At 47.8% G+C, this 15,014-nt stretch overlaps 1 protein-coding gene across 4 annotated transcripts in view; it reads right to left on the bottom strand.

Moving 5' to 3' along the window:
* Positions 1–14,676, bottom strand: part of Spata13 (spermatogenesis associated 13) — a 130,591-nt gene extending 115,915 nt beyond the window's left edge. Inside the window, exons 1-3 of one of the 4 annotated variants that reach the window (XM_029469026.1) lie at positions 14,523–14,611; positions 12,748–13,026; positions 9,547–9,672 (exon numbers count right to left, since the gene is read on the bottom strand). In XM_029469026.1, coding sequence (XP_029324886.1) covers positions 9,547–9,570 — 24 coding nt within the window. In that variant the 5' untranslated portion in view covers positions 9,571–9,672; positions 12,748–13,026; positions 14,523–14,611. Of the gene's footprint in view, positions 1–1,580; positions 1,674–9,546; positions 9,673–12,747; positions 13,027–14,522 lie in introns of those variants that run through there. The other 3 variants (XM_021182580.1, XM_021182583.2, XM_021182582.2) reach the window with 3 other exon arrangements.
* Positions 14,677–15,014: the final 338 nt, after the last annotated feature.

Genomic DNA, 15,014 nt, shown 5'->3' with positions numbered 1-15,014 from the left:
GAAGTTCAGCATAACTTATGCAGGTAATTCTTAGAATACAGTGTCACAACAAAGACAGATCAAAGGAGTTGAGCCACACACAGTAGCCCACGCCTTCAATTGCAGAACTCAGGAGGCACAGACAGATGGATCTCTGTCAATTCAAGGCCAACCTGGCTTACATAATGAATTCTAGGGCAGCCAGAGATACACAGTGAGACTCTAAATAAATAATGAATGAATGAATGAATGAATGCACTCCCAGTGTGCCTGTCTTTCCTTCTCTCCTCCACTCTGCCCCTCCCCCACCCTTCCACCTTCCTTTCCTCCCTTTTCCCTGTCTTTGTTCTTGGTAGAGGTCACACAATGATAGCTTAGACCAGCCTGGAATTTGGGGTCTCCTGGCTCAGCCTCCTAAGAGCTGGGATAACAGGTGTACCACCACACCCAAAGCCAGAGACCTTTTTGGTATTGTTATTTTTAATATTCTGATCTCGGAACAGGCATATCAAGATTCAGTAGGCAAACCAGGCATAAGTGTGAGCATGCATTCCAACAGAGATCACCCAGATGCCCACCAACAAACCCCAAGTCACTGGCCCTCTACACCTCTTCCTTTGAAATGACTCCCCACATCTAGGTCACTTACATGGCTGCATAGGAGAGAAGCAAGGTGTGGCTACTACAGAGCCCTCCTCAATATCCACAGGAGCTATGTTCCATGAGTCCCAAAGGAGTCGTGATGCTGCAGACACTGCATATAGAGGACTATATGCACTACATTTTCATATGTATACACACTATGATAAAGTTTACTTTATGCACTGGGCACACAGTAAGACTCACAACAACCAAAAAGGAATAGAATACACTTAAGGAAAAGTTACATAAAATGTACGTTATTTATGTAGAACTTTCTCCCATTTATTTTCAGGCTGCAGTTGATTCTGGGTACTTGAAACCATGGGAAGAGGAAGTTCAGTGAGTAAGCCTGAAAGCCATTCCTGAGGCAGATCCACGGGCATCCTGCCATCCTTGTCTCTCCAGCTGCACCCTCCACACAGAAGCAGCAGGATCAATCAGAGCTGCCCGGTGGGCTCTAGGCTGAAGGTCACTACCTCACCCCTCCCGCTGAGGCCAGAACATAGCCATGGGCAATGCTTTCCATGTGGCTTCAGGCACGGAGGGCACAGGAGGCCCTTGGGAGGACCATGCAGATCTGGCTAATGGGAGCTTCTGAATTTCTCCCTGCTGAGGCGAAGGCTGGCCCCAGACCCAATGGGGAAGTATCTTCTCGGCCCCAACTCCGTGTGTCTCGGAGGAGGACAGGGGTGCACGTGTAACCTGCGTTCACTAGACCCAGTCTACCTCACACGGCGCAGCCCAGGGCAGAAAACCAACACACATTCTAGACATTTGTTTCCCTCTGAATTCTCTATCAAAACTAACTAGACGGAAGCAGAACGCAGTGGTGCACGTCTTTAATCCCGGCACTTGGGAGGCAGAGACAGCTGGATCCTGAGTTAGAGGCCAACTTGGTCTACAGAGTTCCAGGATAGCCAGGGCTACGCAGCGAAAGCCTGTTTTAAGGAAAAAGTTACCTGTGTCCAGGGAGTTTGCCAGTGACCTGGAGGGATGTCCAGAAAGGGAAGCTGTCCCAGTTCAGAGTAGTCGGGCCCAAGAGCTCTCCAGCTGACTCAGTCTCAGTTCACAATGATCTTCTATCCCAGGCTGATCTGCACAGATTTCCACTATCTTCATCTCAGAGGAGCGTCCCATTGACAAAGCTCAAAAGCCCCAACCTGTGTGTGGAGGGGAAGATGTGGCTTCTACATACTTTCCAAGAAAGCCTAAAAAACAGAGCCATCCTGATGGCTAGTGGCTTCTCCTTCCTGGAGCAACCCCCTCCGGCAGAACAGAAGAGAAACTGAGGCCAGCACCAGTGCCTACCGGAAACAACAACAAAAAACTCTAATAATCTTGGAGTCAGGCAATCCAGTGGCTCAGCATTTAATAATCCAGAAATTTAATAAGCCCCTCTGCTTCAGAATAGCTATTACATGGGGTTTCACTTAATTAATCTCAGCAGGCTGAAAAAGAAACCCTAGGAAGACATGAAAAAGTCCTAAGTCAGAACTGGAAACAGAAGAAACATGGCTTCCAAGACAGACGTGCAGATTACAAACTGTCGTGGTTTGACTCTGGGATGTTTCTCAAGGGCCCACCCTACTCTGTCCTTTGCCCATGGAACTATTAGACGGTATTAAGAAGTAGGACCTAGTGAGAGGCAGTAGGTCACTGGAGGCATGCCCTTGAACAGGAGATGGAAACCCAGCCCTGACCCCTACTTGGCCACCATGAACCGAGTATCTCTGCAGAGCCACACTGAAGGGTTCTCTCAGGGGCCCAAGCACCGCAAACATGGTGCCAGCAGGCCTTGCCCTTTCCCCTTCCCTCTCCCATTAGATGACATTCCTAAAGCTCACCCCCAAGGTCTGTTCCCTTATTTGGCTACTGACTCATTCCTGAGACTTAACATCAAGGCCCAGCCATCAACATTCATTTATTTAGCTGCACTGGCTAATCTGTCCAGTGAGGACTTATCAACTCATCCAAGCACAGACTTCCTTCTCCCCTTTCCCCTTAAAAACCAGTTCTGCAGAGACACCTGCTGCTGCCTTCGCAGAGGCAGCTGACACCCCCACCCCACCCCTCCCATTTGTCCCTTCAGGGTAATAAAGTCTCCTTTGTGCAGAGAATCTGGTGTCTGGCTATGTTCTGTGCCAACACCGAGGCGCCCTTTACACGCATGCCCACCACCGGGTTGCCACACAGTCCCCACCGTAATGCCACAGGCCCCGACGACAAACCAACCTCTGAAGTGCAGACCTCAAATAAACTTTTCCTCCTCGCAACTTGTTTATCTCGGGCTTTTGTTACAGTCACAAAGAGCCATGGACATAAAAGGTTTGACCCATCCACCTGCCGGCATTTGAGCGTTGCCATGTGGTAAATTAAAGACATGACCTTGTAATGTTAGACGGCTCTGCCTCTGTGTTTTACCAGAAGGCTTCTAGGTCAGAGCCCATGGAGGGTAAGCACTTTGTATGAAGAGGTCAGATTACAAACAAGGATTAGAAAGAGTTCTTCCTCTTCCAGGATCACTTCTGTGAGAAGATGCCTAGCGGGCTCGAAGCCCCGCACATTCTTTTGCATGCCGAGCCAACAAAAAGCGGCACAGACCATCTGCAGGCAAAGCCGCCAGGCAGGAAAGTCACCTGTATTGCCTGGGTCACCCACACTCTCACTTCCTAACCCTGAGAAGGAAAAGTCTAATATGGCTTCCTCCTTTCCTCACTCAGCAACAGGGCTTCAGTAAGGGATGATGAGCTATTTATCATTCAAGTTCAGCTAAGATTAGATCGCGGGAACATGTCCTCTGATATGCTGACAGTCGGGTCATCACAGCTGCATGGTGCTCTGGGACTGAGGGGATCTGGGGTGGGTGCCTGGGGTCCCTGCAGGGTCCCTGGAGAAAGAGCTGCTTTTAGATGGACAGCATTGCTGCTGTGGCTGGCGCTGGTCAGGAAGAGCAGTGTGAGACAGGTGTCGTGAAGAAGACTGCTGGGTTATCAGCTTCCTTCCGAGTTGAAAGCTTCCATCTTAAGAGGGAAACTTCTTCAGAAGTGTGTAGTGGTTTAAATGAAAATGGCTCCCATAGACTCATAGGAAAGGGTACTATGTAGATAAGTGGCTTAATTGGAGTAGGTGTGGTCTTGTTGGAGGAAGTATTTCTCTAGGGGTGAAGCTTTGATGTTTCAAATGATCAAACTAAGACCAGTGTCTGTTTGCCTTCCCCTCTCCACTCTCCCTCTCTCGCTTCCTGCCAATCCAGATGTAGCATTCTCCGTTCCTTCTCCAGCACCATGTCTGCCTGCTCACTGCCATGCTTCCCACTAAGATGACAATGGACCAAACTCTGAACTATAAGCCTGCACCAATGAAATGTTTTCCTTTAAAAGAGTTGCCTTACAATAAAACTCTAAGACAGAGTGTAAAGGAAAAGTAAAATGACAGGATTTTTAGGACAGGATGTTTACAAGGGAGTGAAACAATAGGATGTTCCAGGGGGAGAGGAAATACTCTATTCTAAAAGAAAGTACCTTAAGACAGGAACTAAACAACACAAAAACAGGTTCAGGAAGTTCCTGAAACTGACCAGCTTCACTAGACTCCTCCCTCATCAAGAATATACAAGCAGTAAGGGCTCTTGACTCTGATTCTCAGATAAGCTCAGCTGATGGAAGAAATAGACCAGCTAAGTACCCTTGAAAAGACCACCTGAGCTGCTTGGAATTGACTCAGATCAACTGAGCCACCTAGAAAGGACAGTCTCCATCCCATTGATCTGCTTACAGGCTGTGCAAGTATGTTCCAGGTGCCCAGCTTTTTGAGCGGTCACCCATGCTGGGGTGGGCTTTAGTGACACAGCTAACTTTGAGTCATTTCTGCTCCTGTAAGTAAGCCCAATAAAACTTGTGGTGTCCATACTTTGGTTCCCTATTTGGAGAGGGTGAATAGGCATTTATTCAAGTCTCCCTAGGAAGCTGACACACAACACTTGTCACTGGGCAGTTCCGTTGCTATGAGATGACAGTACCATGGCAAAAAAACTAGGTTAGAAAGTATATACTATATTATATGTATTATATGGCCTGCCATCTCCCAGATCCATGATGAATAAAACATCACAAAGTCAGATCAAGCTCAAGAGAAATGATGCAATCCAGAGAGCAGTCACAGGATATAAAACCACTGGCTAGTACATCATCTGTCATGTACTGACATGGCAACCAACAATGGGCCACATGCATGATGGGGATTTCATGAAGTTCTATCCCCTGTGACTCCAACCACCTAGCTTTGTGTAAGTACACTTTGACAACTGCGAAACAATGATATCCGAGGACAGAGTACTCATTTTTTTCATATTCTTATCACACCTACCCACTGACTGAATGTTCTGAAGAAGCTTCCACGGTGCTTATTCAGAATTCTACTGCTAAGAGGACAGCATGTCCGGGAACCTGAGACCACGTGCAGGGAAGCTGACATGGCTGGTAGCTCACTCCTGAGCACTCTGGGACAGCATAGCCTATCTTTCTGGATGGGTGTACCATCATGGTCCCCCATCTGTGCCTCCCTGGAACAGAGACCATGACCAAGCCTGGGACCAAGGCATCACAAGGGAAAGAAGCCTGTCCCATAGTCCCGACAGTATGAGGACACAGAGAGAGGCTCTAACACCAAGGTTCAGCTCACCCTGGTAAAACAAGAAGGCCCTTCAACAAGAAGGGCAGGGCACTGGCCCTGGGGATTCAGGTTTGTTTCAGGAAAGGAAAAGCAGGAAAAGGCATAGAAAGCTGCCGAGTAGCTCTCAACACAGCCTTTGAGAGAGCCGTGTGCTTATTTTTTTTGGAGGGGGGGTATTGTTTCATTACTTGTGGTTCTTCAGCATTAACATTTAATTTTTCTCACTGAAATATATAAAGTCACTTTGAATACAACTAAACCTTCACTAAATATTAATACATTCTCTACTGTCCAAATGAGCACGGAGAGGATGTTATTTCAGACGGATCCACGAACATTTAAGCAACTGCCATTCCTTTGAAGGCCTGCTTTCTAAGCCCTATTCAAGCTGTGGGCAAGGTCTCCGATAGGGCTAAATCCACACAATGGCAGCTAGTCTTTACCGTCAGACTGAGTGGCCTGTGTGCTGGCTATACAAAAGTTTCCCTCTCGCTTAGTAATTGGGCAGCCGAACAAATACAGTGAATCAATTCTTCCCAGTTGCCATCCCCATTTAAATATGTGAGGTCAGTCTAACAGTAAACGCCCAGCATCTGCAGCCCCTGCACTGCCCAGCAAAACAAAACTAACACCATCCTCTAACTTTTCCACAGAAAGAACAAATCATGAACAGGATATGAGTTCACAAACTTCTCCCTTATAAAATTAGTCTCACCACATAGCCAGGGCTAATTCAGCACCAAAATAAACTGGGAGCAGGCAGTGCAACCCAGGCTTCCTTCTGAGGGCACTATGCTTGCTGTGGGCCACTTGCTCAAACCTTACTGTCTTAGGTCAACTTCGTTTTAATAACTTGTCAGGATATTTCTTCTACTTGCCAAGATATTTTAGGATAATTGTTGCATGGGATTTGATTTAATTAATCTCAGCAGGGTTCAAAGAAAGCCCATAAGGGCAACATGAAAAATGTCCTTCAGATGTTCTATTATGAGAAGTTGAATAATCTTGTTACCATATAAGACAAGTATAGAGAATGCCGCCATTGCAAACTTAAACCTAAATAAAAGGAAATGGCACACCTAGTAAAGAGGAATAAGCCAGATGACCCAAGTTTGGTCCCTGGAACCCACACGGTGGAAGGAGAGAACCAACTCCCGAAAGTTGTCCTCTGGCCTTTACATGTTCGAGGTGAACACACACACACACACACACACACACACACACACCCCTAAAGAAATCACTGGTCTGCAGCAAGACAGTGGCGGTGCATGCCTTTAATCCCAGTACTGGAGAGGCAAAGGTGGGAGAGGATCTCTGACTTCAAGGTCAGCCTGGTCTGCAGAATGAGTTCCAGGACTGCCAGGACTACACAGAGAAACCCTGTCTCGAAAACTAAGAGAGAGTCAGACTGGGTGAGGGATAGGGAGTGCTGATGTGGAGCTCAGAGGGTGAGCACCTGCATAGCATGCATGACTGAATCCTGGCTTCCACATTCACTACCTAAAACCAAAACCAAACAAGCAAAAGACCCTGCGCTGGAGAAGTGGCTCAGTTGTTAAAAGTACTTATTTATTACTCTTGCAGAGGACCCAGGTTTGGTTCCCAACACACATGGTGGCTCACAACCATTTATAACTCCAGTTCCAGGAGTTCCAACACCCAATGTGTATGCACCATTCATACACACAGAGCACAGGTACACCTGTAGGCAAAACACCCAAACATATAAAATAATCTTTTTTTTTAATAAATAAATCTTTTTTTTAAATTTATTATATGTAAGTACACTGTAGCTGTCCTCAGACACTTCAGAAGAGGGAGTCAGATTTCATTAAGGATGGTTGTGAGCCACCATGTGGTTGCTGGGATTTGAACTCCTGACCTTCGGAAGAGCAGTCGGGTGCTCTTACCCACTGAGCCATCTCACCAGCCCATATAAAATAATCTTAAAAACAAACAAAACAAAACTGCTAGTTCGGCAACAGCTGACCATTGAGTAAGAGTGAAGCTAGAATAAATGTGCACAGCTGGACAGACAATGTAAAGTTTATACATTCTTCCAAAAACACTAGAAACAGGTAGTTTCTAACATAATGCCCTTCTCATTCTAGACAACAGATCTGATGCCAAAGAGAGACCAAGTCAGATGGGGCGTGGGAGAAGTGTCACTGGTTTAGAACGATGCAGGCCTAGAGGCACTGGAACACTCCCATCAGGTTTAAGGCACCAATGTTCCCAGTGCACAACAGCATCTTCTAAATTGTGCCCTGGGAGAAACTCGCAGTAGTAGACATGGTGAGCCACAGCGTCTGTCATACTTCCCAGTTCTCAGACCACAGCCGAGAGCCTCAGATCTGCAAACTGTGCGTACACCACGTGGAGCACAGGACCATTCAGAACTGCAGTGGTAACGCAGCCCCTGCAGCCTCTTGTCACACACAACCCGGGCATACCCAGATACATCCTCAAAACTCCCAGAATGCCTAGCAACACTCCTAAGCTTTCTACCAGTCCATCTACTTAACACTCAGCCTACGACATCAGCACTCCCCACACGTGACTGAGTGTGGAATGCTTTGCCACAGTCCAATGCCTAGGTGTCATCTAAAACTGATCACAATTTCAGCTGTGGACGAGGCCAGCAATCAATTTGTTAATGATAGGTAGCTCCAATAAACAGGAGAGCTTCTGAACTCTTCAGCTGAGACAGTTATCAGTGTGTATCCAGGAAAATTTTTTCCCATATTGCAACATCAGGCCTTAATAAAACTTTTTCCTGAATGGTAAAATATATATATATATATATATATATATATATATATATATATATATATATATATATATAGTAAAGCCCAGAGCGATGGCAGTTAGAAGTAAGGGATTTGGTGATTGAGTGGTTAAGTCATGAACTGGATTAAGATCCCTATAAAAGGAGCTTCACGGGAGCTGGAGAGCTGGCTCAGCCAGTGTCTGCCATGCAGATCTGAGGACCTGAGTTCATACCCACAGCAATCATGTAAAGAACAGTGTGGTATTGCACATCTGTAGCCACAGAGCTCAGGAGGGTAAAAAGGATGACCCTGAGGTCTCATGGCTTCCAGTCTAGGCAAGTGAGTGAACTCTAGGCTAAGTGAGATCCAAAAAAACTATATATATAAATTTTATATATAACAACACATATTAATATAAAATGTTAATATATTATATAATATATTATGAAATAGCTATATTTCAACACATATTAATATATAATGTACTAAGTATTAACATGTGTTATGTATTATACATCTATGTATTGTTTATATTTATATTTACATTTATATTTATATTTGAAAGTGCTTGAGCAAAAGACTGACCATACACCTCTGGCCTCTACATACATGTACACACACACACACACACACACACACACACACACGAAAGGGTGGGGGCTTCAGAGAGCCATCTAACCCCTCCATTTGCCATTACAGCCATGGGAAGATATAATGCCTGTACCTTTAGCTCCTTCCATCAGCTCTGCCCTGTGAGTCTACCACAAGAAAGCCTCTCCAGACACCACACTTCGGTGCCCTGATGCCCAGCTTCCTAGGCTCCAGAAAGGAGAGATGCTCCCCTCCTTTATAAACCACACACGCCGGTCATAGCAGCAGAGACTAAGGCAGCTGCTGTCTCCAGCTTTTAGAATGTGACAACTGAGGGACAGAGAGATTAACACCTTCACACAGCCTACAGGCTACAGAGACAGACCATGAGGCCAAGGGCTGAAATGCTAAGAAATTCTCCTTTCCTCCGACATCACATACCACATGTCCCACTCGGCTTCTTGCATTGTCTTCTCTGAAGACTTTCAGCCTCAAGCGACTCCTGGCCAAGGAACAGAAGCAAAATCATCCTACTTCCCCAACGGACTTGGATTAAAAACTGGTAACAAACTCAGGTCTAATTCCAGGAGAAGGCACTGGAGGAGGAGGCGGAGTGCGCAAGGATTCACACCCAGCGGTTTATGCCGCGTCATGGTCATCCATCAGACCTACCAGTCGGAGCTGAAGGTTTTTAACCTCTGGGGACGTGGTCGTGTTTAAATTAGGGATCTGATTTGCCTCTCTCTCTTCCACATGAGCTCACTGGTTTGTTCCATTATAGAATGTACAGGAAAGAAGGGAGCATGATGAAATACGGACAGCTGCTAAGTTGAGGGAAACCCCAGCACCAAACACTCATCTTCTCACTACAACAGAAAAGGAAGCTAATTACCTGGCAAGTCCTGAACTCACACATCCCAGAGCCATGGCTATCAGACACCTGCGGCACACAGGAGGCTCATTATTGTAGAGATAGGCAAGCCCTTGCACAGAATGCACCAGGCCCTGGGTTGCACCCCTAGTATCACAAAAAAAAAAAAAAAAAAAAAAAGACAAAGATGAACAAGAAACCTCCTTTACAGGTTACTGGCCTGCACTCGCAAATGTCTACTTAAAAGCTGTGGGGGCAGCCCGAGGACTGTCTACCATGTCCCCACACCTGGATTATGAGTCACAACAGTGGCATGCAGCCATAAAGAAACAGCCTGTGGGGTCCCGGTTGTGTCCTCGCTGGTCTCTGCTTATGCTGCCCAGAAGATCCCATCAGCCCCTGCCTGCCCTTGCTTCCTCATCTCCTGGAGGGCTTTCCTGGTCTCAGGACTTCACATGCTCTCCCACGCCCACCACGCCCACGTTCTCTTCACTGACTTTTCACACGACCACCTCTCCTGCTACACAAGATGGTGAGCCTCTTCATGAAAACCATCAGATTGGTTAGCATCTAGCACGTAAACAACAGTCAGTACATGATAGGTAAATATGTCCCTGCGAAGCAATATGGACATACAACAGCACATGCCTGTGGCAGACAGCAGGAGCTTTGCAAGTCTAAATGGCTCAGACCATCGCTATACCGTTCATGGATGAGAAAAAGCTCTTACATTACAGGGGACACTCCATCCCCTTGAAGGGTAGCAACCAAGCACATTTCTAAAGCAGAGGTTATTTTTCTTCTGCCACAGAAAAGTCCCAACCCACTTGGATGTGTTTAAATGTACACATGTAAACTAGGATACAAGATCCCTTTAACTTTAGCACACATCAGGGCCTGATCCCTGAACTGTAATGTTAGCACTCCAGCACAATAAACTGACTCATTTGGGTCACTTAGTACAACACCGTCCCCCAGATCCCCAAGACAGCTGTACTGGAACTCACTCTGTAGACCAGGCTGGCTTTGAACTCACAGTAATCCACTTGCCTCTGTCTCCCGAATGCAGGGTTTAAAGGAGTGTACCACCACCAACAGGCTTACTATAGCACTTTTTAAGAAGGTTTAGGCTGCTTAACCCAGGCTTCCCATCAAGTGCCATCACACAGTAGGTCTGGTCTCACCCTCCCCTTGCATCTGCTTCCAATGTAGACATGGGCTCTCTTTCCTAGTTCAATACCATGTGCTTGGGGGCACAGATGTGTGAAAAGCTAAGTAGGAAGGACCAAGAAAGAAGAGAGCAGGTGGTTTGGTGGCCCAAGGAAGCTGCTCACAGCTAAGGATCTCTTGAGACTCTCCCCATTCCAAACCCCAGTCTGGCCTTGCCCAAGCCAGTCTCTGATTCTTTGCCAGGGACACCAGGAAACATGCTCTGTCACTCCATTAACAGGGGTTAAGGGGCAAGGCTGGCTAGCCCTTCTCTATCCAAGTAGATATACAAGCTCATCAATCTTGTAGCTAACTGCCAAGAGGCAAACACGTGATCTCCAGAATCAGCAGTGTCTGAGCTCCTTGTGTCCCATAGAGGCACCAATGGATGCTGCTCCTGAACCATGTGTGTCTGTGTTGTCTGACAAGGAAACCAGGTTCTTTAAGCTGTTCATCAACAGAGGTGACAGTATTGTGTCTGACGCACTTACTTAAGTATTATCACCTGTGTCCACCCACGTGTTCAGATGCCACCGTAAACAGCCAGAACGAAATTGAAAAGGCATTTGCCAATGTCCTTATTTACCAGGAGCCACAGCTCCTTGGGGGCCTATCAAGCATCACACCCTGCCAGAGCCAGAAAAGGATGCAGTTTCCTCTGGATCCTCACGCTCACGGGCCCGCTCTCCTGTCCTGGTCATTCTCCTCAGTTCAGTAAGCAGAAACCATCTCTCTACCTTTGTAGAAGGCGCTGAGGCGGCATACTTGCCTCAGCAAACTGTAGGCTCCACTCAGAGATACACAAGAGAATTCACATGCCTCTAATACACCAGACAAGTCATGGATTCAAATCTTACTGCTGACAGCGGGGCTGTGGGCATGGTGGCTTCCCTGAACCTCCAGACTCCACTGTGGAGCCCAGCTGCCACCATCGGAGCCACAGAGAACAGACGACATGCACAGATGTTTTCTCCCTCCTCCCAAGAAGCTCATGGCCACTCCTGCATGAAACGTACATTTCAGTGTACCTTCTGTACTTTGTAATGATGCAATTCTCCCAGGAAAGGGAAGGAGAGGCCGAGTACTCCAGCTACTGACGTTGAAATCCCTATGTGCCGTGTGGTCTGCCTAGAGAAAGCTGTTCATTCTTGTTGCTCTGGGAAGAACCACTCTTCTAAAAACACCTGAATGGATACATATTTCTGTGATGTTTTACCCCACTTATGCCATCGCATGTCTCAAAGGCAAACATTTTCTTCTTATATCTTTAAGGCTCCCTCCAAAAAAGGAAACCTACAGATGATTCTACACGAGACAGACGTGCAGTTCTACTGCTACGTAGCTCAGAAAAAGGACGGGAAATGAAGTTGCTTTCCACACTCAGCTGTAGGGTCAGGCGTCAGTCCTGGGATGCTGCGGCTGCTGGACAAATTTGTCTCTTTATTTCTGGGCCAAGTTTCCCGCTGGGTGGATTCTAACGTCCTTTCCAGCTAATAAAGTCTGTAACTCCAGCAGTCTCCTTCAGTAAACTTGCAAGTGAAGACTAGCCAGGAAATAACTGATCAAGGTTTAAAATGAAATATTATAAAATGAAATAGAAATTAAAGGACTCGTGAAGCCGCATGGTTCTCGGAGACCCAAAGGCCCATTCATTCATTGTACTAAAGTGAAACTGAACTCCTGACATAGGAGCCAGTTAGCCATATACTTTTTATGATGTTGTCTTCCCAACGTCCTAAGGTAAAGATGGGAAGCAGGCTGAAGGCAGAGATGGTGACAGTCAGGCTTTCTGAAGGACATCAGCCATTTGACTTTTCCCCAGGCACTGTCCTACAAGAAGAGTAGACTCTATGCCCTAAACTGGCACACACTGCAAAATAAACAAAACATGTCAAATAACAACCTCACATCCAAAGCTGAATGCTTGGCCTGTCTGAGGTCAAGAAGTCACATGGCCCCATGAGACTAAGTCAAACAACACTGTCATGGCAAACATGACTGTGGCAGGCTTACCTTCTCTGAACACACCCTTTCCTCATCTGCAAAAGGGGGAGAATGGTGGATCTTCCTTGGCAGAGACCGAAGAAAGATTTTAAATGAATATTACTGCTTTAGCACAGTGTTTGGTAAATGCTGTGTGATCATCACATTAATGTTGGTAATGACATCATTCTAGGGCTGCATGTCCAATTCCACTTTAACAGACAGGCACAGTGGCAGATGGAGAGGTCTGAGAGCCAGGCAATGTGCTGCTGTGGAAATGCAGAAGTCCTAGTGACACTTTCAGACTTTCTAGAAAAAAACAAAACAAAACAAAAAACTAAGTCTGTGAGGTAACTCGGGGCTGACTGGAAAGGAGGAAACTGAGCCTAGTGGTGTTCTAGGCCTGTGGGGGGAAGGGAGGACCACAAGGGATCTGAGACCAAGAGAGCTGGGAAAGTCACCAAAGCGTTGGCAGGCTGTGGCTAAGGAGGAAGCAGGTAAAAAGGCCGGAAAAAGAGTGCCCGGTAACACACAGGTCACAAAGAAAGGAAAGGCTCACGAAACGGGTGGGGGTGGGGCGGCAAGTTGGGGGCCAAGGAGGTGAGTGAAAAATAATTAAAACGCTGGATAGAAAGCAACCTCCCCAAAGGCTCTAGAGGGTGGGGGAGGGGCAGAGAACAAGGTTCAGCCCCACTCGGTGGGGGTGCATAATTAACCCGTACTAAGAGAACAATGCGGTGAGGAAGTTTGAAAGGGGTTGAAGAATAGCAGGGAAAGGGAGCATTTGCTAGGAAAGGTGAAAAAAGAAAACAGGAGTGAGGAAAAAAAAAGCAAACAGGGTGAAATTTCTGTGCTTTGAAAGTGGGATCAAAAAAGATGGGCAAAAACCTAGAAGGTCTGGAGAATTTAGAAAACACTGGACAACAGAAATGGGGTGGAAGGGGCCGGAAAAAAATAGTGGGGGAGGGAGAGATACGGTTCTAAGAAGCCTTGGTAACCAGCAGTGAATAAATTCAAATTACTATTCTACTTATCAATGCCATGATCCCATGCTGGGCAGCAACTACAGTAGCTTGGCTCGCTTGTGTTTGCTGTTGGGATTTTTTTGTCTTCTTTCACTCGGTGAAGAAATTTGCTCCGACTCTGCAACTTTGCTGTTAAGAAGTGGGGTCCGCCAGCACAAGCCACCTGAATTCCTCTCCTGCGGCAGTCGTCCCATCCCGAGTCTAGCCAGTATAGCAATTCCCCATATCCCGAACAGATATGGAGCCAACCCAATTCTGCCAACTCACTCTGTATACAAGTAACGATAAAGTCCCCAAGTCTTTTAGGCTGCGTCCCAGAAGGAGAAACTTGCTTTCTAATCTGAGTGCTCCAATTTAAAACGCAACCCCAATCCCCTCCATGCACAGGTCACGCCCTCCGAAGAAGGAAGCATTCAAGGGGCCAGTGGCGGCCAACCTTTGTCCGTCGTCCTGGCGCAACCCCTCAGCCCGCCCAGCAAGCAGGGAGCGCGGGTAGATAGAGTTTCAGGGTAATCCCTGATGTCCCTTGGGGAAAGGCACCGGCAAGAACAGCACACCGCGCCCTCCCCGGGGGGCGCTGCCGGGCTAGCCCAGAGCAGCCGCTAGCAGGCGGAGCGCTCATGGTGGCGCAACAGGTGAGCAGCCCCGGTCCGTCCCACGAGCCACAAGCAGGAGCTGGCAGCGGGACACCCTTGGGTCACAGAGGCGCTCAGTTCCTCCGCGATACCCACCCGAGAGCCCGCGCCCAGCAGAGCCTTGCGCCTCTCTGGGTAGCCTCACCTCGACGGTCCCCACTCCACCGAAGCTCCAAAGCCAGCGTGTCCAAGAGGTCCTGCTGCCCAGCCGGCTCCAGCAGGGATGCAGCCGCGAGCTCGCCAGGCTCTGCGCGCCGTGGCTTCCAAGAAAGAGCAGCGCTGATTCCGCCCTCCCGCGCTCAGCCGCCTCCTCCCACGGGCCACGCCCCCAGCCCGCTCCCGAAGCCACGCCTCCACACCGCTCCCCTGAAGCCACACCCCCGAACCCGCTCCTGGGGTCCTCGCAGCCCTCCTTGCTCCGCCAGCCTCCTCTTCCAGGGGCCACGCCCCCAGCTCATCTTCCTTGCCCCTACCCGCTAAAGGATTTTTTTTTCTTCGACCAAGCCCAAACCGTTCGGTTCAAGTCCCCAGGCCAGGCCACGCCCTTGGTCTCAGAGGACACTCTCAACCTAGCTCACTTCGTTCCCCGCCCCTCACTACCTCCACCTACGCCACCTCCAGGTTGTGCCTTCGTGCC

This window comes from Mus caroli, chromosome 14 (assembly GCF_900094665.2).
Source record: "Mus caroli chromosome 14, CAROLI_EIJ_v1.1, whole genome shotgun sequence".
Classification (NCBI taxonomy): Eukaryota; Metazoa; Chordata; class Mammalia; order Rodentia; family Muridae; genus Mus; species Mus caroli.
This window is presented reverse-complemented; position numbering and strand designations above follow the sequence as displayed.